The sequence below is a fragment of the Eschrichtius robustus genome, chromosome 3 (genome assembly GCF_028021215.1).
Source record: "Eschrichtius robustus isolate mEscRob2 chromosome 3, mEscRob2.pri, whole genome shotgun sequence".
Classification (NCBI taxonomy): Eukaryota; Metazoa; Chordata; class Mammalia; order Artiodactyla; family Eschrichtiidae; genus Eschrichtius; species Eschrichtius robustus.
This window is the reverse complement of record NC_090826.1, coordinates 177,990,421-178,017,204: the sequence shown is the minus strand read 5'-3', so window position 1 is coordinate 178,017,204 and position 26,784 is coordinate 177,990,421. Positions and strand designations below refer to the sequence as shown.

Sequence of the window (26,784 nt, the reverse complement as noted above, 5' to 3'; positions counted from 1 at the left end):
CGAAAATTGAGGGGGTAGACTTTGGGAGCAATTGTAGACTTGGGGTTTGCTTTCTGCATTTGATTTGTTTTTGGTTTTATATTTATCTTAGTTTCGTTTTTAGTGCTTGTTTTCATTGGTGGGTTTGTTTATCGGTTTGGTTGCTATCTTCCTTTTTTTTTTTTTTTTTTCCTCGTGAGTGTGTGTGTATGTTTCTTTGTGTAATTTTGCCCGTTTAGTTTTGCTTTTACCATTTGTCTTGGGGTCTGTCTGTTCATTTTTTGTTTTGTTTTTTCCTTTTCTCTCTTGCCGTGCAGCTGGCAGGGTCTTGGTGCTCTGGCCGAGTGTCGGGCCTGAGCCACTGAGGTGGGAGAGCCAAGTCCAGGACATTGGACCACCAGAGACCTACCGGCCCCACATAATATTAATTGGCGAGAGCTCTCCCAGAGATCTCCGTCTCAACACTAAGACCCAGCTCCACCCAACAGCCAGCAAGCTCCAGTGCTGGACACCCCATGTCAAACAATTAGCAAGACAGGAACACAACACCACGCATTAGCAGAGAGGCAGGCTAAAGCCATACTAAGTTCACAGACACCTCAAAAAATGCAAACAGACGTGGCCCTGCCCACCAGAGGGACAAGATCCAGCCCCACCTACCAGAACACAGGCACCAGGCCCCTCCACCAGGGAGCCTACACAACCCACTGAACCAACCTTACCCACTGGGGGCAGACACCAAAACTAACAGGAACTACAAACTTGCAGGCTGTGAAAAGGAGACCCCAAACACAGTAAGTTAAACAAAATGAGAAGACAGAGAAATATGCAGCAGCTGAAGGAGCAAGGAAAAAACCCACCAGACCAAACAAATGAAGAGGAAATAGGCAGTCTACCTGAAAAAGAATTCAGAGTAATGATAGTAAAGGTGATCCAAAATCTTGGAAAAAGAATGGAGAAAATACAAGAAACGTTTAACAGGGAAATAGAAGAATTAAAGAGCAAACAAACAATGATGAACACCACAATAAATGAAATTAAAAATACTCTAGAAGGAATCAATAGCAGAATACCTGAGGCAGAGGACCGGATAAGTGACCTGGAAGATAGAATAGTGGAAATAACTGCCACAGAGCAGAAAAGAAAAAAGAAGGAAAAGAATTGAGGACAGTCTCAGAGATCTGGGACAACACTAAACGCACCAACATTCGAATTATAGGGGTCCCAAAAGAAGAAGAGACAAAGAAAGGGTCTGAGAAAATATTCGAAGAGATTATAGTTGAAAATTCTCTGAATTTCTTTTTGCTTTGGGGGGTGTTTTTTTGTAAAATTAAGGTTGACATAATCAGCGGGTTCCATACATCTGGTCCATAGACTTACAGTTACCTGCGATGTTAAAACATACAATATTAAAATAAGTATATTTGGACTCCTGAGTCACATTAACAGAGACTCTGACTTTGTTTTTAACACTGAATGGCAGAATTGTCAGAAGCAGTCACTAGATATTTCTCAACTATACAGTAATTTGGTGACCCACAGGACTAATCATTTAAGAATATTTCTAGCTTTATCATTTTATTCCTTCAAGTCATTTGACATATTTCACCTGCCTTACATCAAATAAAGTAGTGTCTAGTAGATTCTCACTCCTCTTCTCCTGTCTCCTAAACTGCCTTTTGATCATCATTTCCTTAGTTTAGATATTTTTCAGTCTTCCGTCTAAACTGATCTTTTTTCTTTATATCTTCTATATCGAAATAACATACCACTCAGAGTACCTTCATTGTTAAACATCATTTAAATACAAATGAATTAATTCCATATACTTCACCCTGTTATGGGAACCCCAATAACATTACTCTAGATTTATTTTTCTAAGCAACTCACTCATTGCATTCTTATACTGCATATGTATTAAAACAATACTACTAGTTGCTATTTTAAAAAATATATTCCACAGTTCATTTGTGTGTGATGTTGTTAAGGTATTATCCTATGCCACAAAAAACCTCTCTTAATGTTGAAGCATATCCACGTGTCAAATACTGTTCCAGTCTACCTTTTTTATGGAACAATTAATCATACCTAGTGAAATATCTGTAACCCAACTCTAGTAGTTATTAAGTACTATTGCATAATATTATTACATACTTCTAAAATTACATATTATATTACTTCTTTTATTTTTCCTAAGTGTATTGCAAGTACCTTTAGGGCAGAGATATGTTTCGGTCATCTTCATATTTGTACTTTCCCTAGAAAGTCTCTTCCAAATGGAAGGCATTCCATAAATGTTATTTATTTGAGGTAAAATTAAAATGAATAATAAAGTAAATATGTAAGTGCTAAACGTACTTTTCCTGACCCACCTATGGGAGAATTAACCTGAAAGAATGAGATAGGTATAATTGTCAAGATATTTACAAAGTAGATCTTTTTCCTAAATGTTAATTCATGATTTTAATTGAATTAACCTCATAGATGATGGTTGTATCAAAAAATTGTGGTTTTTTTTGTTTTTGTTAGAAAGGAGACATGTAAAAGTTGTAAAAATCAAATTTTGTAGTAAATAGCAATTAGGTATTGACTAAGTTTTCCCTTACTTTTATGTTTATTTTATTACATTGAATATTTACCTTTTTGATTAGATTTTTCTATGTAGCAAGAAATGCTAAAATGTAAAAACTAGTAGAGATCTCCGAATGTTAATTTTATAGCCTTATTTTCATTTTTTATATTTTCTTAAAAGTTAGCAAATTTACTAAACTTGCTTGTAGAAAAGAAATAAACTGTATCACTAAGGCTGTCTTAATACATGACAAGGAAATAAACTGTGAAATAATTAAATCAGTCTAATAGTTTCCCTGTAGTCAATCTAAGTGATCATATGAAAAATAAACTCATATAAAGTTATGTGTTGTTAGTGGCATGAGATAAGCATTATAGCAACATTTCATAACTCTTTTGCTGATGCCACAAATCCTCTGTATTATGATATCTATGTAGATGTGAGCTGATAGAACATGAGCTAAAGATATATGAAAGTATTGAAAACTATATGAAATCAAGTAGTGTAAAATAAATGCATACATCTCTTTTCAAAAGTATGGGAAGATAGGTTCTATCTACATTATATAAAAATAACCAAATATTCTGATCAATTAAGTCAAATGCCCATCAAATCAGTTTAAAAAACAAAATCAGATAGTCTGAGATATTAAACACCTCTATAATTTTCAGGATTCTTTTTTTTTTAATTTATTTTATTTATTTATTTATTTTGGCTGCATCGGGTCTTAGCTGTGGCTCGGGTATTATTTGTGGCATGCGGTGTCTTCATTGAGGCATGTGGGATCTTTTCACTGTGGGCTGGCTCTTCGGTGTGGCGCTCAGGCTTCTCTCTAGTTGTGGCCTGCGGGTTTTCTCTCTCTAGTGCGGTGTGCAGGCTCCAGGGCGCATGGGCTCTGTAGTTTGCAGCACATGGGCTCTCTCGTTGAGGCCGCAAACTCAGTAGTTGTGGCACGCAGGCTTAGTTGCCCCGCGGCATGTGGGATCTTAGTTCCCCGACCAAGGATCAAACATGCGTCCCTTGCATTGGAAGGCAGATTCTTTACCACTGGACCACCAGGGAAGTCCCAGTTTCCAGGATTCTTGAACAGTTCATGGAGTCAGTATATATTAAAAAGAATTATAAATATTTGCAATTTTACAGACTTCGATAATTTTCTAATGATGGTTTTAAAATATGCATAAATACATAACAATATACACAAATTTTGACTTTTTGTGAATATGTAGACATGTATTATGCTTTTTTCTTTATCAGAGTAAACTTACTGTTTTGGTTTGTTCTTTAAGGGCTGCAAGTACTCCTTCCAGACTACCTTCAGGAGCATTTTGTACAAGCAGCTTTGAGCTACATTGCTTGCAATTCAGAGGGAGAGTTTATCTGCAAGGACAATGACTGCTGGTGTCAGTGTGGTCCCAAATTTCCAGAATGCAACTGCCCCTCCATGGACATTCAAGCCATGGAGGAGAATCTTCTTCGCATAACTGAAACCTGGAAAACCTACAACATCGACTTTGAGGAATCAGGTAAGACATATATTTTATCTAACACTTCTAAACTTTGCCAAAAAAAATTGCCATATTGAGAAGACTGTTTTACCCTTTTGTGAGAAACTCTTCCATACTTGGAGGATTTTATTCAATTTATCCTTATTATTCTTTCAAATGGACATGTGTATTGCTTTTATTGCCGGTTATTCAGTATTTTACTGAAAGCCTATATGGTACTTTGTGTATTGCTATGTACTATTGGCACTAGAACCTAGCCTGCTCTTGAGCTGATTTATTAGTCATTTAATGAAGAAAGTCCTTGCCTTTCTCAATATAAGAATTTAAATTGTTGACTGAAAAAAAATGCACAACCTAAAAGTTGAGAATTATGTATTTATGTTTTATTCGGCGGATTTTCTGAGCAATTCAAGCCCAGGAGACAGGACTCTCAGATCGCTCTGAGGGAGGGCTCCAAAGAGGTAAAGGAGGAACCGGGATATATAGGAGTTTTGCAAGACTCCTATATAGAGTCCAGGTAGTCAGAACAGTATCAAAAGATACTGTTAATTAAGGAAAACCAGGTATCTCAAGTTAAGGAATTTAGTGCTTTTCTGGGTATGGGAAGATGCAAAGTCAAAGCTCATTGAACTCTTTCCTTGATATGCACCTCAGCTATCTGGGGCCAGATAGCTGAGGTGCTATCCTGGCTTTAGGTGCCATCCTGGTGATAGAAACCTATCCTGTGCTTTCTCATCCTGAGCCTCCTCAGGGCGCACCGTAGGAGGGTGGCTGCAGAGGCTGATAGCTTGATAGCTGGTATCTTGTTTCCATCCTGAGTTCCCTCAGGGCTCACGTCAGGGTGGCTGTAGTGGCTGAGGTGGCTGATGGCTGATGGCCACAACAGCCTTTGTTTATTGTTTATTGATATGGCAGGCAGCGTTCTTAGTCCAGTACCTCTGATACCCCTCTGGACTATTCCCATGGGCCCCGAGATTCACTTGTGAGGCAAGATCCAAAGTGTGAACGTTCTATACTTTCTTTACATTAAAGTGAATCTCATGCACGTGCACTTTCACTAAACTACTTATTTTTAAACCAAATTCAGATCAATTTTGACTTAATGTTTGTGCAGTTTGTTTTTGTTATTTCTGAATTTTTATGAGTGCATAATTGTGTTTTCAATATTGTTACTTATGGACTATGTAACCTGTAATGGCCTTCATTTCATAAAACAATGAACTTTAATAAAAGGTTAAGAATGCCTCAAAATGAAATGAAAAATATTGATAACAACATATATAATCATTCATGATAATAGAATAATAAAAATCCCCAGAATGTGGGGGATTTTTATTATTGACTAAATGCTACATAAATTATGTAGCATTTAGTCAAAAGTGTTGGACATGACTAACTTTCAAAGTGACAAGAGAGGTTTCAACTGCCAAGAGATCAGATTTATATGTTTGAATGTCATAATTTTTCCAGTGATTCATTTAACCAAGCACATTTAAAAATGATAATGAAATTTAACATACATTCATAATAAAAACACTTAATTTAGGCATAGAAGGAACATATTTCAACATAATAAAAGCCATATATGACAAGCCCACAGCTAACATCAGACAAGAAAAAACACAATTGATGGTTTCAACAAACCCTCATCTTTTTGTGTAGTAGAACCACCAAATTATAAAGTAAAAGGGTAGGTAAATAGATTTAGAAAGAGTTAATAGATTTAGATTTTATTAAGATATATTTTGATCAAAATAGTGTATAATAAATAATCCTCCTCTATTAGGGTAATATTTCTTTGTATACAAATAGCAAAAACTGTCTAAGAATCAAAAAGTCATATCTCCTTGACACTGTTGAAATGCATTTATTTCTAACCTCAAATTCTTCTTTTGTTTTTCCAATAGAATACTCATAAGTAATATATTGGAAATCTAATATGTTATATTCAAGTAGAACCATCTGATATTAAAAATAATCATGAAATGCAACACTTTTAGATAATGTATAATGTGTTATACCAGGGAATCTTAGAAAGCCCGTATTTGTGGAACTCACATAGGATTGCCACCCCTATTATTTTGCCTTGAGACTATATTTTTAAAAATCACCAAATGAGCATTGGGTTTTTTGTTTCCAGGTGAAATGTAGTAGATTGAAGTAGGCCAATACTTCTATTGATAGTAACTAAAAAGTTGAATAATTTTTAAAATTATATTTTTAAAGACATAATAGATCATAAAAGTAACAACAACTAAATAGACTAAAATGGTGTGAGATGTGTGGGATCCATAGCTTGTTTCCTTCCTTTCTTCCTTTCTTTGTTTCTCTTTCTTTCTTTCATTTTATTCATTAATTTATTGAATTCTGAGAACAGAGCCTGAGGGCTTTGCATTTCCCCAGGCAGAGAGTGGCTGATGGGAGAAAGAAAAACCAACACACTTCTAGCAGTTATGGAGACTAGAATGACAAAATTCTGGACTCAATGGGCCTAAAGAAGTTCAGTTTTACCACAAGGTATTTGCTGAATTTCAGATAGTGCTGGATGCTAAAGAACTATTCAAAAGTCTTTTCAAACTTAATGAAGTTTACCGCAGACTTTAGGTGCTTAAGAGATAAAAACTCTCTAGAGGGAAGAGCTTGAAAATAAAACAGGGAAGGATGGAAAACCCCAGAGAGAATGAGGAAGTAACACTGTGTTTCTATAACTGCTTTCCCCTGGGGCACATTTATCAATTCAGGGCAGAGTTAGAAGCTGAGAATCTAGGACTAGTCCCTGAAAAATGCTGGCATTCCAGGACAGAGAAATCAGAAGAAAATTTGGCAGTCATAGTAGATTAAAGTGAGAAAATTGGAGGCTTAAGGAGTTTTAAATATATGACCAGTTTTCTCTTTAAGACATTTGCCTTAACCTATGTCAGATGTTCCTAAAGAGATAAACTGAAAACCTCTGAATGATAGCATTGAATCTTCTGCAGTGTTACAGGCCTGAAGTAGCAAACGCTCACCAGGTCCTTAACTGAAGGTTCTGCAGGGCCATACCCTAAGAACAGGGGAGAGTCAGAGCCGGACTGAGTTCTCTACAAGTCTAACCCCACACTGATATAGCTCATATCCTGATTTTTTTAGGATCAACTCCCTATAGTGTCTGTTAAATATGAAGAGAGTGACGTCTTGAGGAGGAAAACATTTTCTAAAATCTCTGCAATTTTTTTTTTTTATTTATGATGAACATAAAACTCTAATTTACAACGTATGTGAGCAGAGAAGACCTTATGGCTAATATCAAAAAGAAACAGGTAACAGATGTAAGATTATCCAGATATTGAAATTAATAGGAACAATTTTCAGATAATTATTATTAAAATGCTCAAAAAATGAAAGGAAGGATAAACTAGATGGAGATATTGAAAAGTTCACCAGAGATTTGGAATCTATACAACTGGACTAAAGGACCTTCTAAAACATAAAAATGCAGTATCTGAAATAAATAACTCAAAATTTTGTTTTCATAGGAGTCTTGGCATAGTGGGGAACAGGATTAGTGAACAGGAAGAGAGGTTAATGGAATAGATAGAAATGGAAGCAGTGAGAAAAGCAACAACGAAATATTGGATAGATGCATGGCAAGCATGTGAGATATGCATGAAATTTTTTTAAACTGAAAACTTCCAAATTCAACCTACAGATTCAAAAAGCACAGCAGGGCTTCCCTGGTGGCACAGTAGTTGAGAATCTGCCTGCTAATGCAGGGGACATGGGTACGAGCCCTGGTCTGGGAAGATCCCACATGCCACGGAGCAACTAGGCCCGTGAGCCACAATTACTGAGCCTGCGCGTCTGGAGCCTGTGCTCCGCAACAAGAGAGGCCGTGATAGTGAGAGGCCCGCGCACCACGACAAAGAGTGGCCCCCACTTGCCACAACTAGAGAAAGCCCTCACACAGAAGCGAAGACCCAACACAGCCAAAAAAATAAATAAATAAATAAATAAATAAAATTAAAAAAAAAAAAAAAAGCACAGCAAACACAAAGAATGATTAATACAAAGAAAACCACAGATAAGTGTATCATAGTAAATCTGTTGGAAAAAAGACAGCAAAAATTCTTCTAACATAACTAGAGAAAAAAGACATTACTTTCATTGGACTCACAATGAGCCTGACTTATCAAAACAAAAACAAAAACAGATTTTTGACATATTTAAAGTGCTAAAGAAAATAACAGTCAATCTAGAATTATGTAACATTTCACAAGAGTTTCAAAAATGAAGGTGAAAATAAAGATGTGTTCAGACAAGAAATTCCAAATGAAAACATAGACGTGTAAAGGGGAAGAGGAATTCTAGAGATGGCAAATATACATGAGTAAATATAAGTGAATATCAACCTTACAAAATAATAATTATGAGGTGATGTGGACATAAAATATATGTAGGATTTTAATATATGATAATAGTGTTATAATGGGTGGTGAATGGAAAGAGTTAATATTCTAAGTCTCCCAAGGTACTGGCATTGTTGAGGATGAGCTAAGAGATGTAATTTGCATTAGAGTGAAATAAATCAAGAATAATGTAATCTCTGGAATAGCTACTAAAATAAGAATGTTTAATTATAGTCAAGAAAATAAAATAAGATAAAAATTATTTGATCACTCCATAATAAGAAAATAAAGTAGAAAACAGGAGAAAAATCATCTAGGTCAAATAGATCAATGCAGCGGAAAGAGGAAGGTTTGGATTGTCTTTACAATAAATGTGTTGGGTCAGATTAATTCCACTGTAATGGTTATTATATTAAATATTCTGTTTTCTTATTACACTAAATAGTCTAAATAAAAGACTAATATTGTAGGACTGGTGATTAATAATAATAAAAATAAATAAAAGACTATTTGCTGTTTACTAGAGACCTGATAAAGACATAGATAAACTGAGGTTGAATGGTGGAGAAATATGTAATGTAAACACTAGCCAAAAAATACTAAGGTAAATTTGAAAGCAAGATACATTAATTGAGATTTAAAAATATTTCATAATAATAAAGTAGTCAATCCAACAGGAATCAATATCATAATTATTCATTTATGTGAACTGCAAAATAAAAATTACACTACACCAGTTAAACGGGCAAGTAAGACTGCTAAAGACTCTTGTAATAAAGGATAGAGACTTACAATAGGGAAGGAAGATTGAAGTCAACTCCTCTGATACAAAGGACAGGAGAATTTTTAAAACACTGGAATTAGCTCATGGAAAAGTACCAGAGGACAGTAGCAGGGAAAATGGTCGACATTTCTGCAGTATCAGTTGTAACTTCTCCTCTTTCATTTCTTATTTTGTTTATTTGGGTCTTCCCTCTTTTCTTCTAGGTGAGCCTGGCCAGAGGTTTGTCAATTTTGTTTACCCTTTCAAAGACCCAACTCCTGGTTTTATTGATTTTTTCTATTGTTTCTCTAATCTCTATTTTGTTCATTTCCTCTCTGATCTTTATTATTTCCTTCCTTCTGCTAAATTTAAGTTTTGTTTGTTCTTCTTTTTCTAATTCTTTCAGGTGGTAGGTTAGGTTCTTTATTTGAGATTTTTCTTGTTTTTTGAGGAAGGCCTGTATTGCTATGAACTTCTCTCTAAGAACTGCTTTTGCTGCATCCCATAGATTTTGTATGGTTCTATTTTCATTGTCATTTGTCTCAAGGTATTTTTTAATTTTCTCTTGGATTTCATCATTGACCCATTGGTATTTTAGTAGAGGGTGGTCCACCTGATTAGGCCGTCTGTATTTGCTAATTGTCCCTTATTGAGGTTGGTCTCCTACTTTTCCACAGAGACTGGGAGAAAAGCGTACCATCTCCTTTTCCTTTGATGATTCCAAGTCAAAGGGATGACTCCTAGATCCTTGAGAATGACATATCTCGTTTGAAGAAGATTTACTTCTTTAAGGGACAAAGAAATACTTTATAATTGCAAGTTCTCTAAAGAAAAGGGAAGTCAGGGAAGAAACCTGTTTAAACTTTAGTGAAGCTGTGGCGAATGTTCAGGCTGTCTTGGTCAATACTTAAAAGCAGAGCCCCAAAACCCATGAAGATAAATTGACAAAACTAAAAGGAACAAAAAACACATACAGAATCATAGTGTGACATTTTAACATGCTTATTTATTAATATATGAAAGAACAAATTGAATATCAGGGAAGATTTATTGAACTTGAAAAGGAAGTTATCAGACTTGACTAAAGTAAAATATATATGACTCTCAACAACAACAACAAAAATATAGAATTCACATTTTCCCAGTGCTCATGAAATATTTACCTGGTTTTTCCACATGCTGAATCATAAAGTAAGCCTGAACAAACTCCAGGAGTTTGAAATTATTTAGAATATGTTTTCTGACCAAGATGGAATCCAACTGAAATCAGTAACTAGAAGATAAATGAGCAAACTTCATCTGCCTGAAAATTAAATGCTAAGCTTCTAAATAATCTATGAAAAAGAAGTTAAGTCAAAAGTTTAAGTCAATGAAAAAATTGTAAAAAAGAGAAAATATGTTGAACTGAACAATAAAGAAAATAGGACAAATCAAAACTTGTGTAATTCAGGTAAAGGATTGTTTCAGGAGAAAGTTATAGCCTTAAGGTATAATTTAGAAAAGAAAAAAGCCTGGAAATCAAGTATTTAAGCTTTTGCCTTAACCATTTGAAATAATAAATATTTAGACTTCCCTTTAATTAAAGGGAAGGAACAAAGACAATAGGAAAAATTAATATGATTGAAAGCATTTAGGAGGTAGAGAAAATCCAGAGTCAAATGGTGGTTTTCTGAAAAGATTAATAAACTTAATAATTACCAAAAGTAATCAAGAAAAAAATTGAAAAATATACAAAATTGCTATGACAGGAAAGTGAAAGGACACATCACTAGAGAGACTACAGAAATCATAAAAATTTTGAGGACATTATAAAGAACTTTACACCAATAAATTGACCAATGTGGATGAAATAGACACATTTTTCCAAAAGTAAGTTTACCAAGCTTGACAGAAAAAGAGATGAAGATTAAGTTATTCATTGTATCAGAAAAAAATGTATCTAATTATTAAAATGTTTCCCCCAAGGAACTTCTTTCAGAAATAGAATAAGAAAATTATAAACAATCTTATGATCAGCAATGCAAAATTTCTAACAAAATATAATTAATTTTTAGAGAGCAATACATAAAAATAATACTATATTATGACTAAATGAATTTTATTCAAGATTAATTTGTTTCAAAATATCTATCAGATTTCATCACAAACGAGAAATAGAATAGGATCATGTGAACATTTCACAAAATTCAGGGAAAAAAACACTTATTCATGATTTTTAAAAAAATCTTTGAACAAACTTGGAATTCTGGAACCCTCCATATTTTAACAATTTCTACAAAAACTTCATGTATAATGGTGAAAATTTGAACAGTTTCCCCCTTAGAGCAGGAATGAGATACCGATGTCCATTCTCACCACTTTTATTGAAAAATGTACACAAAGTTCTAGTTTGTGTAGTTAGGCAAGAAAAAAAGGAATAAAGGCATAAGTATTGGAAAGGAAGAATAAAATTATCATATTCAAATATAATATGGTTTTGTACATAGAAAATTCAAAAGATAAACTATTTTGAATAAATAAGTGAATTTAGCAAGTTCACAGCATAAAAGATCATACAAAGTAATTTGTACAGCCATATACCACAAATTTAAAATGGAATTGTTAAAGGTGATACCATTTACAAGAGTAACAGAAAAATATCAGATATCTTGAAATAAATCTAACAAAACAGCCCTTTTTAGAGATGTAAAAATATCCACACTGAAAAAGAAAAAATATATCTGAGAAAAAAAATGGAAGACCTAAGTAGAGGACCATATCATGTTCTTGGATCAAAAGACTCAAAATGTAAAGATGTCAAGTCTTCCCAAAATAATCTACTCAACACATTTCTAATAAAACGTCTTATAATTCTCCCCCCATGCCAGAAATTGGCAAGCTGATTCTAGAGTTTATATAGAAATACAGTAGACTTAGTATAGCCAAGACAATCTTAAGTAGAATAAATCTGGGAGAGTATTAGATACTTAAAGCTTATAAATTGTGGGAAATTAAGAATAGACATACTGACCAATGGAAGAGAAGAGTGTCCAGAAAAAGATCTACATATATATGGCCTTCTGATTTACGTTTAAGGTGACCCTGCAGTGCAGAGGAAAAAAACAGTATTTTCCATAATACTGGGTCATTTGGACATCTATGCATAAAGAAAATGAATCTTTGCTCATCATACCAGAAAATTCAATCCCAGATTGATTGCTGATCTAAATACAAAAAGATAGAAAGAAATATAAAAGCTTGAGAGGAAAACATAGGAGAAGATCTTCCTGAATAAGCAAAAACGTTATGAACAGAATTTCAAATACTAAATGTAAAAGACAAAAAATAAATTTGAATACAACAAAATTTAAAACTTCTATAATCAAAAGACACCATTAGAATATATTTGCAATACATTTGTCAAACAAAGAACTCCTATGGAGAATATATACAGAACTCCTAATCAATAAGAAAAATACAGACAAAGCAATAAAGAAATGGTCAAACTACTTCAACACCTTGCAAAAGAGGAACTTCAAATGATAAGAATCATATGACAAAGTGTTCAATGGCATTAGTCATCAGAAAAACGTAAATAAAGCCATAAAGCTGTCATATGATATCACTACACATCTACCAGAATGGCTAAAATTACAAAAAAAAAAAAAAAACAAGAAAAGGAAAGAAGGAGCGGAGAGAAGGAGGGAAGGAAGGAGAGACAGAGAAAATAAGTGAAAACTTAAAACAGCTGGAACTCTCACATAATAACAGTGGGTGTGTGTAATTAATATTTTTTCTCTTTGGAAAAAATATTTGGCAACATCTACCAAAGGCAAATGTATCATATCCTATGACCCAGCAATTTCGTTCCTAGATAGAAACCCAAAAGAAATATTTGTATATTTGCAACAACAAATATACAAAAATGTACAAGAATGTTCACAGTAGCATTATTCTTAACACTCTTAAAGTGGAAACTACCAAATACTCGTCCACAAAGATAAAGTAAAAAATTGTGGTATATTTACACAGTGGAATTCTATAAAGCAAAGGGAATAAACTATCCATCCAGAATGATAAGAATAAATCTCTCAAACATCAAATTGAACAAAAGAAACCAGATTGAAATATATATATATATTTATATATAGTGTATATATATATATATATATATATACTATACTATATATATTTATATATAGTGTGTATACATACTATATAGTGTATATATGAATATATATATATATATAATATATAGTGTGATTCCATTTATATTAAGTATAAAAACGGGCAAAGTTGAGCTGTGCTATTCCAAATCAGGAATATGGTGCCTTTGCTGAGGCAAGGGCTGATGTGATGGATAAGGGTCTGGGTGTCTCATTTGGTGTTAAAAACTCAAGATTCCTTGCTCCATAGGCTGGCTACTGTAGTATGCTGGGTTTCTGAAAATTCTCTGGGTTTATACTTATGTGCATTTTACTGTATTTATATCATAATTTAATTAAAAATTTAAAAATAACAAGAATTTTGACATCGAAATAATCTGAAGAACATAATCTCAGAAAAACTGAATGAATCAATATTTTTAAAGTTTGCTACATATTATATGCCTAATTTTGTAGTAAATTGGTCAAAAATTAGTCGGAAATATTCAGTGTCCAGAGGTTTTGAACTACTACTTAAAAGCTAGTACTATTAATAAAATCAGACGTTTTAATCTCAACTCATATTTGGGTTGCCATCTTAGGTTTAAAACCAGACTCTTACCATACCGGTTCAGTTGTGTTAATGTTAGGACAACAATGATTTACAGGACAAATCTGTTTTTTTGCATGATATCTCTGAAACTGTCTCTAAGATTGAAAATGTTTATATTTAATTATTTGTTCCAATTGGTATCCAGTGTATTTAGCTGATTCATATTTAACTAGAGGAGTGACCCTACTTTGCTGTAAATTTTATGACCCATCCTAGATAATATTAAGGGTATTCTTTTATCAATTTCAATGTATAGATAGTTAAAGAATGAATTGAAAATTTTTTTTAGTACATTAGCTCTTTAGCAAAACTGTATTCACTTATTCACTCTTGGAACTAAACGACTGATTAACACATTCTATTTTTACTGGACTACTTTCAAAAGTAGTGAAACCTGTGCATGAGCATGCCTGATAGTTTTAAGAAGAGGTTTTGTTTTTGAGAAATAAAACTTTTTTTGCCTCATAGAGTTAAACAAAATACAAGAAGTAATGAGGCAGAGATTGCACTGGGAAAAGATTTCTAAATTGTTCTCACCACCCACAGACACCTTTAAGTTGATAGACTATATTCTTAGTACCTTGATGGTAAGGAAATGCACCAGCTTATTTCATTTTCCTGGTGACTGGAAAAGCAGTGACACTGGGTGCAAGCAAACTCTTTAGAGATTTCCTTGAATTTTAGGTAAAATATACATAGTTGTTTGTGTATTTTTATCTACAAGCCTAAAATTCAAATCCAGGTGTATTCTAGACAGACAATACAAATTGCGCTGGCAATTTAGGTTACTTTCAAACATTTAGTTCAAATTAACTTGAATTTTTTTAAATTTTAAATTTGCATTTAAAATGCAAATAATGTATCTGAAGGTTATTTTTATTGAAGCTGAGGAAGAAATAAGTTTGTATCTGTTATTTTATAAAAATAAAATAATGCGTCAACATTTAGGAAATTCTTCCTTAAACACAAATTACAACATACGTGTGGAAGTGTATAAATTAGAGTGCACAGAGTAACCATACAGAATGAGAATGCCAGTCACAACACAAAATGAAACAAAATATATTGCGAATTTTATTGGGTCAGGATAACTTGTTTGTAAATATCTTTCTGTTGTATGTGTTTTCTATTATCACCAAGAGTAAAAGTCAAACAGTAGATCGGATTAACATATAATGCTAAGCTATTTTTTTATTTGATTATATATGATTCATTTTGTTCTGTAAAAAAAGTCCTGGAAAATATACCTTTCACACCCTGCAAATAAAAATGTCAGAAAATTCCAAAATAGAATGCATTTCTCTTTTCATATCTTGCCATCTGAGAGAAGTATTGGTTGAGAGAACTATATTTTAAACAAATCTATCCATTCTCTACCTTTACATTTTCAGAAACAAATGAATGTTGTTTAATAAGAAATAATGATGGCATATACATACCATTGATTAAAGTGAAAGAGAGGATATAGGATAAAAATTCAGGGAAAGATATAGAGAAAAATAGAGACAGAAAAAAGAAAAAAAAGGAACTCACAAGCACCCTCACAGTAGCAGTGCCGAACAAAAACTGGTTTATATATTATATTTAATTAGATAAAAAGAAAAATTTTGTTACCAATTACTTAGAGACAGCTTCTATCCAGATCTGGATCAAGGATTCGAACCTAATGAAAAAACTGGAAGTCCTTACAGTTTTACTGATGCATCTAAATGATTAAAACCACAATTTATTTTAATTTGGATTATGCAACCATTTACCAAAATTGCCAGAAAAATTTTAAAAACCACTAAATAGATAACAATGTGGTATTTTTCCCATATGATATTCTGAATTATCCTCAATTCTTTTGGGGATGAATAAGAAACTTAATTATTTAAGCTGTAACTATGTAATATGATGATACAAGTAATAAATAATCTTAAGAAAAAAATAAAGAGCTTGGTTTACAGAGAACATAAATCTTTTAGAAATTTTTGACATGACTTCTTTACTCTTTAGCAAAATGGTGTTATCACTGGTGTATAGGAAATCTAAGGTGTATTGTGTGCTGTCCACATAGATCTTTATCAGCATCATGTCCTATTAAATGTAAGGATACTCATTTGATGAACCAAGAATGGCAGCTGGAGGCCACCTGGTAATGAAATTGTCTAGGTGTTACTTTTAGAGAATACTGTCCATTTGACACTTCATCTGAAAATGGATAAACTTTCTAATGCTGTAATGGCAAAATGTAGTATAAAAGTTGGGTTAACTTTTATACTTAACTTTCGTAAGTTTTAAACTTACAAACTTTAAAAAAATAATGTATTTCTTCTTGTTATTTTTATGTAGACTATTCTTAATTTTCTTTCACGAAAACAGTTTCTCCCTCAGATGATATTTAACTACCAGTTTATGGGAAAAGGACATTTTCCAGGGAAAATAAGTATATCTAAATAAAACATTTGAAGTTTAACTAACAGTCTACATATTATAACTTTAATAAAAACCTACTCTTTCCTCTCAGTGTTCTATCTCTTTCCTTGACACTATAACATCCTGATTTTTCTTTGAGGAACTCCCATTCCCATTCTTAGTATTGCACAGTGTATGAGATTGAGCTCATGCTGAGATCCAGAATTGCTCTCTGATTAATGCAAGCAAATCACAAGAATCCATTCCCCCAGCTACAAAGATCAGTTCAAGATACATGAAAAATTGGGTCAATGAGACCCAGAAATATATTTCCTAGGAGTATCTCAGAGAGACAAAAGATTCTCTCTTTTTCCACAATAGCTATAGGAAGTGCTCTACATTTTTCTTCTTAGATATGAAAAAATAACATAGTCAGAAGAGCTTTAGAGAACCATCTTGCAACCACAGGAGAAGCTTGAACAATGCAAGGTGGAAAACATTGGGAATCAAAGGTGATTTTAAATCTTAAATTTCACATGCTTTTTGGCCCGCAGTCATAGTTTCTTGGGCATTACAACTCATGTATAAGTTTACTGGTCTTTTATCCATTTGAGCTCAGTCAGTTCCATGGACCAGTTGTTACTGAGTCCAAGCTCATACTGCTCGTTGCACGACAAGCCAGTAAATCAAGAAATGAGTTGTTAGGGCAAGGAATAGTGACTTTATTTGGAAAGCCAGCAGAGCAAGAAGACGGTGGAATGGTGTCCCAAAGAACCATCTTACCAGAGTTAGAATTCAGGCTTCTTTTATACTAAAAGGGGAAGGGGTGTAGTTGGTTCCTGAAACTTCTTGGTGTCAGAATCCTTTGTTCTTGCAGCTGTCTACGTAGGTCAGGTCACAATGTTCCTGTAAACCTTGGATAAGACAAATATTATTCTCTGTTTTGCAACTTTTAATCTCTATATGAATGGAAAACTGTTATACCTTTGAAGGTCAGAGCCTTAAGAATGGCTCCTGTATATTTTAGGCTCTAGGCAACATTCTTTACTTGTAGCGAAAGTAATAGAATACAAAGGTTAAAGTGAAAGAAACAGATCCAGTATGGAGTCAGATTTATTGTTCCCTATTACACAACAGCCACACCCAGTTTTCCCTAGATCTGTTTTCCAAATTTGCTCTTTTTCTTTTCTTTTTCACCCTATTTCCCTTCCTCCCTCTCTCATTTGAATCATGGGATTGTGTTAAACTCCTTTATCTGTGCCTTGTCGAGTGAGAGTATTTACTGGGTCCTACGCATTTTGTTGGACATACTCCCTAAAACAAGTTAACCTACTCTGTGGTCTTGACAAGAAACATGGAGGCCACACACCAGATTTTATCCATGTTATGAGACTGACTTTTACTTGACCACTGTAACTAAATAAATTATCTCTTAATATTAGGGGTTGAGAAGCAGTTGCCTCAACTCTACCTGATTCATTGTTTTGCTATTTATTCCCTTTTATTTTTGCTTTCAAACTCACTAATTCTCTTCTAAGTTTCATGCAGTGTATCAGACACACAATCTAGGTAATTAGCTTAAAAATGCACAATCAAAAATTCTCTTTGGAGTATGACATTGCAGTTTATTTTTTTCTCACACCACTTGTCCATGGCGAGTCAGCTATGGAGTCCTCTCGACGTCTGCTCCCTCCGGGACTTGGGCTAACAGTGCAGCCTCCATCTGGAGCAATGTGTCACTGTGACAGAGGGTAATATCTTGCCATACCTTGCCAGGAATAGTCATTTTCATCAGAACTAACATTCTGTTTTCTGTCATCGTCCCTGGCACTGTGAGTCTATTGGGTACGTGATCGCCATCCCCAGTTACCACAGGTAGCCGTTTTACCAGCTGTTTCCCCACTGGTTAATGTGATGGTCATCATTCCAGCCTCTGATAAAGTGACCTTGACACAGCCATGATCCACTAAGTCGGTGTCACAAATTTGCGCTTTTGCTTTCTTCAGCACAGATTGTCCCCTCCATTTTGGCTTCCATTTCTGTCTAAGTCAAGATCAGCTTGGTAACACGGCAATAGTAATAAACATCCCTAAAATCTCAGCTAAAAACAAAGTTCATTTCTTACTCATCTACATGTCCACACAGGTTAGCTGGAGTCTTTGCACTGCATTGTCCTCACTGCTGGATTCAGGCTGAAGGAAGTGTCACCATCTGAAGTGGTTTGGTCATGGAGGCCACGGAAAAAGTGCTGTAAATTGTCACTGGCTCTTATAAGAACTGCAGAAAAGCAGCTCCCATTACTTATGATCACAGTTTATGGCTAAGCCCAATTTCAAAAGAAACAGAGAAATGCCATTTTACCATATGCCTAGAAGAAGATGCAGAATATTTGTGAATAGACATAATGTCAGGCACAGTTGGCTTTTCAGACACAGCAACTAAAAATATCATATTCTCACCATATAATCTTAGATGGAAATATATGTTTTGCTCTTGCTATCTGAAGTTCTACAGTCTTATATATTAGCAGGGAAAGGCGATATATATATATTGTTGAGTGAACTTTGACACAGTCAACCCACTGTCCCCATAATTGTGTCCAAACTAAATTGAGGAACATCTGATAAACAAGCTTTATCAGCTTGTAACAAGCTTTTTGATCACTTAACCTCTTAAAACTTCAGCTACCTCATTTGTCATTCAGTTACTTTATTTAGATTAGAAGAAGTAGATATAAAATTCTCATTCTAAATTAGCTATCACATATAATATTGCCTTCTCATGAGTAAAACTTTTTGGCCATCATATGCTTATACTTATTACACAGTAATTTTCTACCATTTGTTCATTGGAATATAAGAGTAAGGTCAAGAAAATAAGCTTTTTATAATATCAAGTCTCAATTGTGAGTCTCGCAATATAGAATATGTTTGAGTTTATTGTGTTAATCTGTTCATTGGCTCTACTGTGATTTATAGATCTCCTCAGCACCAGAGACAGCAGTCTGCTTCAAGACTGATATAGCAAAACCATCTTGGTTTTCACTGCTGTTTGTTCTGATTGTTCACTGTTTCCACTCTGATTCATCAGTGCCTGGCTGTGTCATATTTAATATATTATGAATATCACTTTTGCCATAACCAAATTTTATTTTGTACTTCAATTAATTTTTTAACATCATCTGAAATAAGATGGTTGTAGAATGCCAAGCAGGTGTTTTATGTAACGATTCCTGATTTAGAGCCCAAAAGGCCTTCTGCCAAATGCCTTCTACCTGTTCCAGTTTGCCTGATGTATTTCCGTACCTAGATCAGTGCCATCATCCCAACGATCTAAAAAAAGTTTGATGTTTCCTGAGGGCAGAGAACATCATATTTCTTTTTATCATTGCACAGAAACTAGTAAAGTGTGCCATATTTAGTAGACACATTATATATCACAATATATATTGATTGATTGATTGATGAATGAGATAACAAAATATATGTTTGGCCAAACATTGCGAGGTTTTGGTTCAACCTACCTCATTCACCACCTCTTGGAATGTCACAATTAAGTATGACACCATTCATCTTTTCAGTAAGCATATTCTAAAAAAAATCCTAAGAAACAAAAATACCTTACCTCTATGTTATATTGTACTGTTTTTTTACCAAAGCATTTTGAGGGCTTTTTTTTTTTTTTTTTTTGGTCTTCTTTTCTATCACTCAAATCTGAATAATAGCATGAACAATTGCCATGTATTTCTCTTCCCAATAACATGATAGATTATATAGATACATCAGAACACAAAAATATGATGCTTTTTCTATCAGTTTAAATGTATTTGTTATGAAGAATTATCTCTCCATATATGTGTGTGTTTGTTCTAAAGCTATCATAGTCTGTATATTTATTAGAACTCATAATTTGGTCACCTATCCCGTTTAGTCTGAAACTGGAAATCATTCAAGGCTTTGATTCAGCATCATAAAAATAAAATAAATGGTGACTTCATTAAGTGTTGTATTGTTTGTTTTCTCATATAAATACAGACTATGATGAAGAGAGATTAATAAATAATACTGAGTATTCAGAGAATTTTTACCTGCTACTGTATGGTCAGTTTTATAAGAATCTGTGTAATGACTTTTCTAATGACTTCTGGGCCATTTTGATAAAAATAGTTATTTATTTCAACCAAATTCTAGGAAGCTATGACAAAGGCTGTCAACACTCAGTGTGTTCATACCTTCTACAGTTACCTCACAATGGTCTCATAAATTTTGTTAAAATCTTCTAATGTAGTATACTCAGTACTTTGTGTGTTAAATATTCCATTGTTGTATACATTTAATTTTTCGACAGTATCCCCTTATGACAAACTAATAAATAGTTCTACTCATTCATTTTCAGAGAATGTCCTATTTAATATTAAATTTAATCATTTTGCTAAAGAAAATGAGTGAACTCTTTATATGGGTGCAGAGTTAGTGAATTTTGCTGTCTTTTGCATGAACTGCTTTGTTAGTTATTTCACCGATAAATGAAGACAACAATATATGAATTTTAACCTGGACTTTTGGATTCATGCAGATAATCTATTTATAGAGCATTAGAAATTAACACAAAGTCAAGGTATAACCTATGAAAATTTTACTTAGTCATAAAATCTTTAAAATTAGATATTTAAAGCATATAGCAACATTTCCAGATTGCCTAATGACATTGATATAGAATATAAAGTTGTCAGTTATGCTCTTCAGCAAATATAGTTGATTCTCATCCTTATGGGCACATGAGAAAATTGACCTTGCAGCACCCTTAGATATGCCATGTGACTTGAGATAAAGGAAATGTGAGAGGAAACAATCCTATTCATTCCTTTCTTAGAGGAAGCCTTTGAGAACCAGGCACAATTTCTTAGGTTTGCTTCTCCAGCCAGAGCAGTTGATGATGATCCAAATGGTGAAGACTCTGGCAGCTTGTGTCACTGAAATAGGACAGTGGGCAGCAGAGCCCCACCCACTCCAAGGTGGGCGTGTCATATGAGCAAGAAGTAAGCCTTTGTTGTTGAAACCTAGCGATAGCTTGGCAATGTTTGTTATGCTGCGAAAACTTAGCCTCTGCTGACTTGCATATGAGAAGACTACACTTTCTAGTTCACTGAAGATGAAAGAAATATAGAGACTGGTGTTATGGTTTATTTATCTAATTAAAATGGAGCATTATGAGACATATACTTTGACCACTTTCTCTAAGAAATCATGGTAAATATTTCCTATATTTTCCAAGTTCATTATTTAATGGGTTTAATAGAAAGTATATGGACCACTTAGACGCAGTTTAGACCTTATGCCCTTTATTATTTAAAGTAATCCTACAGAGTACTAATGTGATGACTCTATTTTGTTTTTATTTTACAGATAAGAAAGCCAGGTCTAACACATGTTAAGTTACTTGTCCAACATATCTAATTTGTGGTAAAGCAAAAATTCAAGTTCAGGGAATTCCCTGGCAGTGCAGTCGTTAGGACTCCGAGCTTCCATTGCAGGGTGCCTGGATTCGAGCCTTGGTCGGAGAACTAAGATCCCACATGCCGCGCACACACACAAAAAAAGAAATCAAGCTCAGACGAAAGTGCATGGTTCTTGCACTGCATACCAAGCTCTTTCATGAACAAGTGCTATTATTACATAAGGAAATTCCTCACCTGTATGTCATAGCTTATATTAACTTAGGGAGTGGCTTGCTATGATCTAGAGGTTGCAATAAGGCCCTTGTGATCAAAATTGAATACACATGTAGGCAATGAATAAATTTAGACACATGAAGTGACATTGTCATTGTGAGTTTTGTATATGTATATGAAATATGATATTGATAACTAATTCTGTATGTCTTAAATTCTTCTAAATGCTGACAGTGAATTATATACATCATCATTTGCTTTTTTCATTAGGGAATGATAGAACGCTCTAGAGCCCAAACAGATAATATTTTTATTTAGAGTGAGTTGAACTCCATACAGGACACCTTCACTCACTGTTAATATTTGCTAGCTACATTTCAGCAAGATTCTAATTTGAAATACAGTAATCTAGGCTGTCATACTAACAATAGTATTTCTGTATCTCTGACTTTTTATTAAAAATTTTTTTTCATTACTATTATGATAATTCAAGATTCTGTGTACATTGATAACTGCACATTTTGTGGAGCATAGCCAGATGACTCATAACAATTATTAAAGCTGTTTGTAAAAGATATATTACCTTTGATTTAACCAATGTCCCTTCAACCTCCTCCATTCTTTTATAGTGATACCTGTAGCGTGCACACAGCATCTGCTCTGCGGCTAAATGGCCTGTCACTGAGAGTCTCATTTAATTTTTGTTATCTTGCTAGTATAATCTCTTAACAGCTAGCTGTGAAGAAGAAATCACCCTTCCATTGGCAAAAGTCAGCGCTGCATTTAAGGAGTTGACAAAGTGTTAGTGGAAAGATCTTGAAGTTAATTGGCAGCAAAACAAATGTGTGGTGTTATGTCAGGTTGTCAGGTAGCTGTGTTGTGTGAACTCTGAACAAGCATCATCCCAGGAAGGCTGACCAAATGTGTCGCACTGGCTATGCAAGATAACACACGTAGAATAACAAGATAAATTTCCCCAAACACCACTGAAGCGTAGAGACGTGCCTCAACCTTTTAAAACTAATGGATTCTTTAGTGACCAGTTTGTCAAACCTCCCTGATGAAGAATCCTCGCTTCATACAGTTTAGTGTTGATTATTTAACTTCAAGTTCTAGATATGGGAAGTTTAGTATATTATGAAGCTGAAGAGTATGAGTTTGAATGGCTCTAATTATAAGATGACTCTTATTTATTTTAAAATTTTATTTATTCCTCACTTTTCTGTAAAAATAGCATGATGTTGCTGTGTGCTAAAATATCTGTAACTTTAACTTCTGTCCAGTAGCCTTAGTCTCCTTCTCTGTACTAGTGCAAACGTCTACTCCCTCTTCCACAGGGCAGCCTTCAGGTGTTTGCAAACTATCGCATCTGCCATGTATTTGTACTAGCGAATTTAGTGTTCCCACTCTCTTAGATTATCCTTTATTTATAAACCATTAACCATTCTTATAATCCTTCAGGGGTAATTGTGGTTTGTCAGTGGAATTCAGAACTGAATAGAACACAGTTCTGTAAATGTGGTTTTATTAGTGTAAAATAAAATAAAATAATTACCTCCTTTATTCCAGACATAAATGCAGACTAAGAATCCATTAATTTTTTGGCAGTTATGTCATACTGTTCATACACATTGAGTTGTGAGCAAAATTTTCTGAGTATGTTTTGCATAACCTGCTGGCCAGTCAGTTCCCCTCTCTCTCTCTCTCTCTCTCTCTCTCTCTCACTCACACACACATACACACACACACACTTTTTTGAAGTAAATGCTGGATTTAACTTTGTTTGGATATTTCTGCCATTGTTGCACTCCTTGAGCTCTTTTTGGATTCTGATGACATCGTGGACTAAAATTGTCTTTTATGATTTCTTATTAATCATTGGCAGTTTGTTTGTTTGTTTGTTTGAGCAGAATAGGGCAAATACCAGAACCCTGTCATAAACCATACTAGGGTTTCCCTGGAATTTGTGAAAAGCTCCATATTGATTTTAGTAATTGTCATCGCCCTTTTACACTTCAATCTCAGTATACATAAAATAACATTCCATGATTTCTGTGTTTCTACATGTAACTCATTGAGTAAAGCAGTGAGCCTTAATTTAGCTGTAAATCAAAAATTGCTCACTTGCAAGATTATTTTAGGCTATGGATAGTCTTGCTCTAGGCAATGGGTAAACTTACCCACCGAAGCACATTAGGATATCTTTCTAGCCTAATGTTTTTCCCTATCCTCTTGTTCCTCACTGGGTGATTATCTAATTATAGTTTGTCTTAAAGTTTTCATACAAGAAAATACCATCTTAGCATTTCATTCCTACTTTAAATCCTTAAGGTTTATGTAACTCATAATAGAAGTACATGGTGTCACTATAGTATTAACCTTTGCTCTGGGTTTGGAAGCAAAAGGTCATGAAGCTCAACGTATAGAAGTTGGAGGGAAAGGATGTATCCTTTTCTTGGCTGTAGGCCTGGCCCTAAACATATTTAGAATTATAATAAGCTTACACTTGGCTTTTTTAAATGGCTTTCCTTAGGTTCATATGTAACCATACCCCAACTTTGACCCCATCATTTTTTCTCCCCAGCCAGGTACATAGTCTGCTTCTGAAAATACATAATGCTCAGAATAGTCTTTTACCAACTCCAGTTGTTCATATCAGCCAGAACGGACAAGGTAACAAATGACCTAGAAGCTTAGAGCTCTACAACTGCATACATTGATTTAGCCTTTGCCCTGCATGTGTACTGCAAGTCAGCTGCCCTCTGCTCCTTACTCATCAGAGACCCAGGCTGACAGAATAGTTTCTCACTTGAACAGTCATAGTCATCACAGGCAGAGAAGAGACAGAGATGAACGGCACATTGGCTTCTAAAGCTTCTGCTCAGAAGTGGCATACATGATGTAGATTCACATTTTACTGGCCAAAGGAAGTTATATGACCAATCCTGAATTTAATAGAGTAGGGATGTATTATTCATCCACAGGGAAGGACGTTGCAAAAAAGTTACCAACTATGGGTAAATAGTCATAAAGTCTATCACACTTCCTATGAAAAACGTGGATTCACCAGATTGAACTATGTCAGTGTTTAAGAAGGAAAACAACTAGCTTGAACTAATCCATGCCAATGTCCAACAAGTGATAGTTATTTTTATTCTTAAGGGAGGTTACTTGTTATTCTAAATAAATCTTTAAGTATTGAGATTTTATATTGTATAAATTAATGCAAGGGAAAACCCAAGCTATGAGATAGATGGTATTTTGGGTTATTTGGCAGACAGACTCTGAAATCTCCTCATAGCATCACAATCTTTCAAAGTTGGATGAATATATTAGAAATCAAATAATATGTCCTACCCATCCAATATTTGAATTCCACTTATATAATACTCTGAACATTGATGGGTGATCTTCCTAAGGTGACCAGATCACTTTTGCTCTCCGATGGCAGCCACTTAAAATTTTAGATAGTGTTACTTTTTAAAAGTATTGAAGTGAAATAATTTATTACCGTAGAGTCTTCTTTTTACAGGCTAAACATTTCTTATTACTATTATGTGGCTTCAAATTTCTGCATTATGATACTCAATATCTATTTTCAATTTTCCTTTTAAAGTTTGCTTTACAGACACTTCAGGTATAACCTACTCTGCACAGAATGACAAAAATCAGCTGTAATCTTACTTATCTAGAAAGTTTGTCCTGACCGTTCAAGTCTTGTTGGGGTCTCTTTTATCAAGGCAAAATTGAATTAGCTTTTATTCAATATCAATTTAATTAATTCACATTTTATTGCAAATTAATGCCCAGTCTGAAATGACATCTGTATACCCAAGGATTTAACAGTTTAATTTTTTTAGAAAAGGACTACAACTATATAATGTAATTAGAAATTGTATTTAATTGCCCTCAAACCCAAGTATATATTATACATGCCAATTTTCAATATATTATGCTACTTCTTATTCTTATTCTTATTTCTGTGAAAAATATTCACTGATCTTTAAAATAAAGATTTAAAAATTTTTAAAATAAAAACTGATCTTTCAGTTTAAAGTGTATTTCAAATTGTGCAGTAAGAGAAGCCACAGATAAGTGCCAACATGTCCTTAGTTTTCATCCTCGATAATTTTTTTTCTTTCCTGATGTCTTACTTTCTGCTAAAATGAATACTTATATTTTGAAGTTTTTAGATGAAATACAAGGTATTTACCATCAAGAAAGTCTCTTAGGAGAAACTACATCTGTTCAACAATCTTTAAAACAATGCTTGAATTTCTCAGCATTTTAAAAGTCTAAGCTAGCTTTGATGATAACATCCTAGGATGTGAAAATTCTTCCCAGGAGGGTGGAGAGCTGCAGAGGAATCCAGTTAGTTGAAACTGTAAGAAATAGATTTTTTTAAAAGAGAATACATTTGTAATGCATGTCTTTTAAAAATGTTCTTTGTTCTCTCTGCATTGTAATTCCACCCATATTCTTTTGGAGAAACAAACACAGGTATTTTTTAAAAAAATAATTCTTGAATAAACATATACTTCCTTTAATGAATTGTACTTCACTTAAAAGTATTATATCCGTGTATAAAATGGGAGTTAGAACTTCATCTCACATCCACAATAAAGTCTAGGCATGTCTAATAATATTCTTAGTGAGAGAGAATGATACATAAATTTGAGTAATGGAATTTTACAGAGACGATCCTGGTACAAAATCGAAGAAGAGTGAATACAAGTCAATACAGTGACATATTTCTCAGGAATCATTAAGCC

At 33.9% G+C, this 26,784-nt stretch overlaps 1 protein-coding gene across 2 annotated transcripts in view; it reads left to right on the top strand.

Moving 5' to 3' along the window:
• Nucleotides 1-26,784, top strand: part of BRINP3 (BMP/retinoic acid inducible neural specific 3) — a 402,541-nt gene that overhangs the window by 263,595 nt on the left and 112,162 nt on the right. For both annotated transcript variants that reach the window (XM_068538551.1, XM_068538552.1), the window contains one exon: nucleotides 3,841-4,077. In XM_068538551.1, the coding sequence (XP_068394652.1) occupies nucleotides 3,841-4,077 (237 nt within the window). The remainder of the gene's footprint in view (nucleotides 1-3,840; nucleotides 4,078-26,784) is intronic.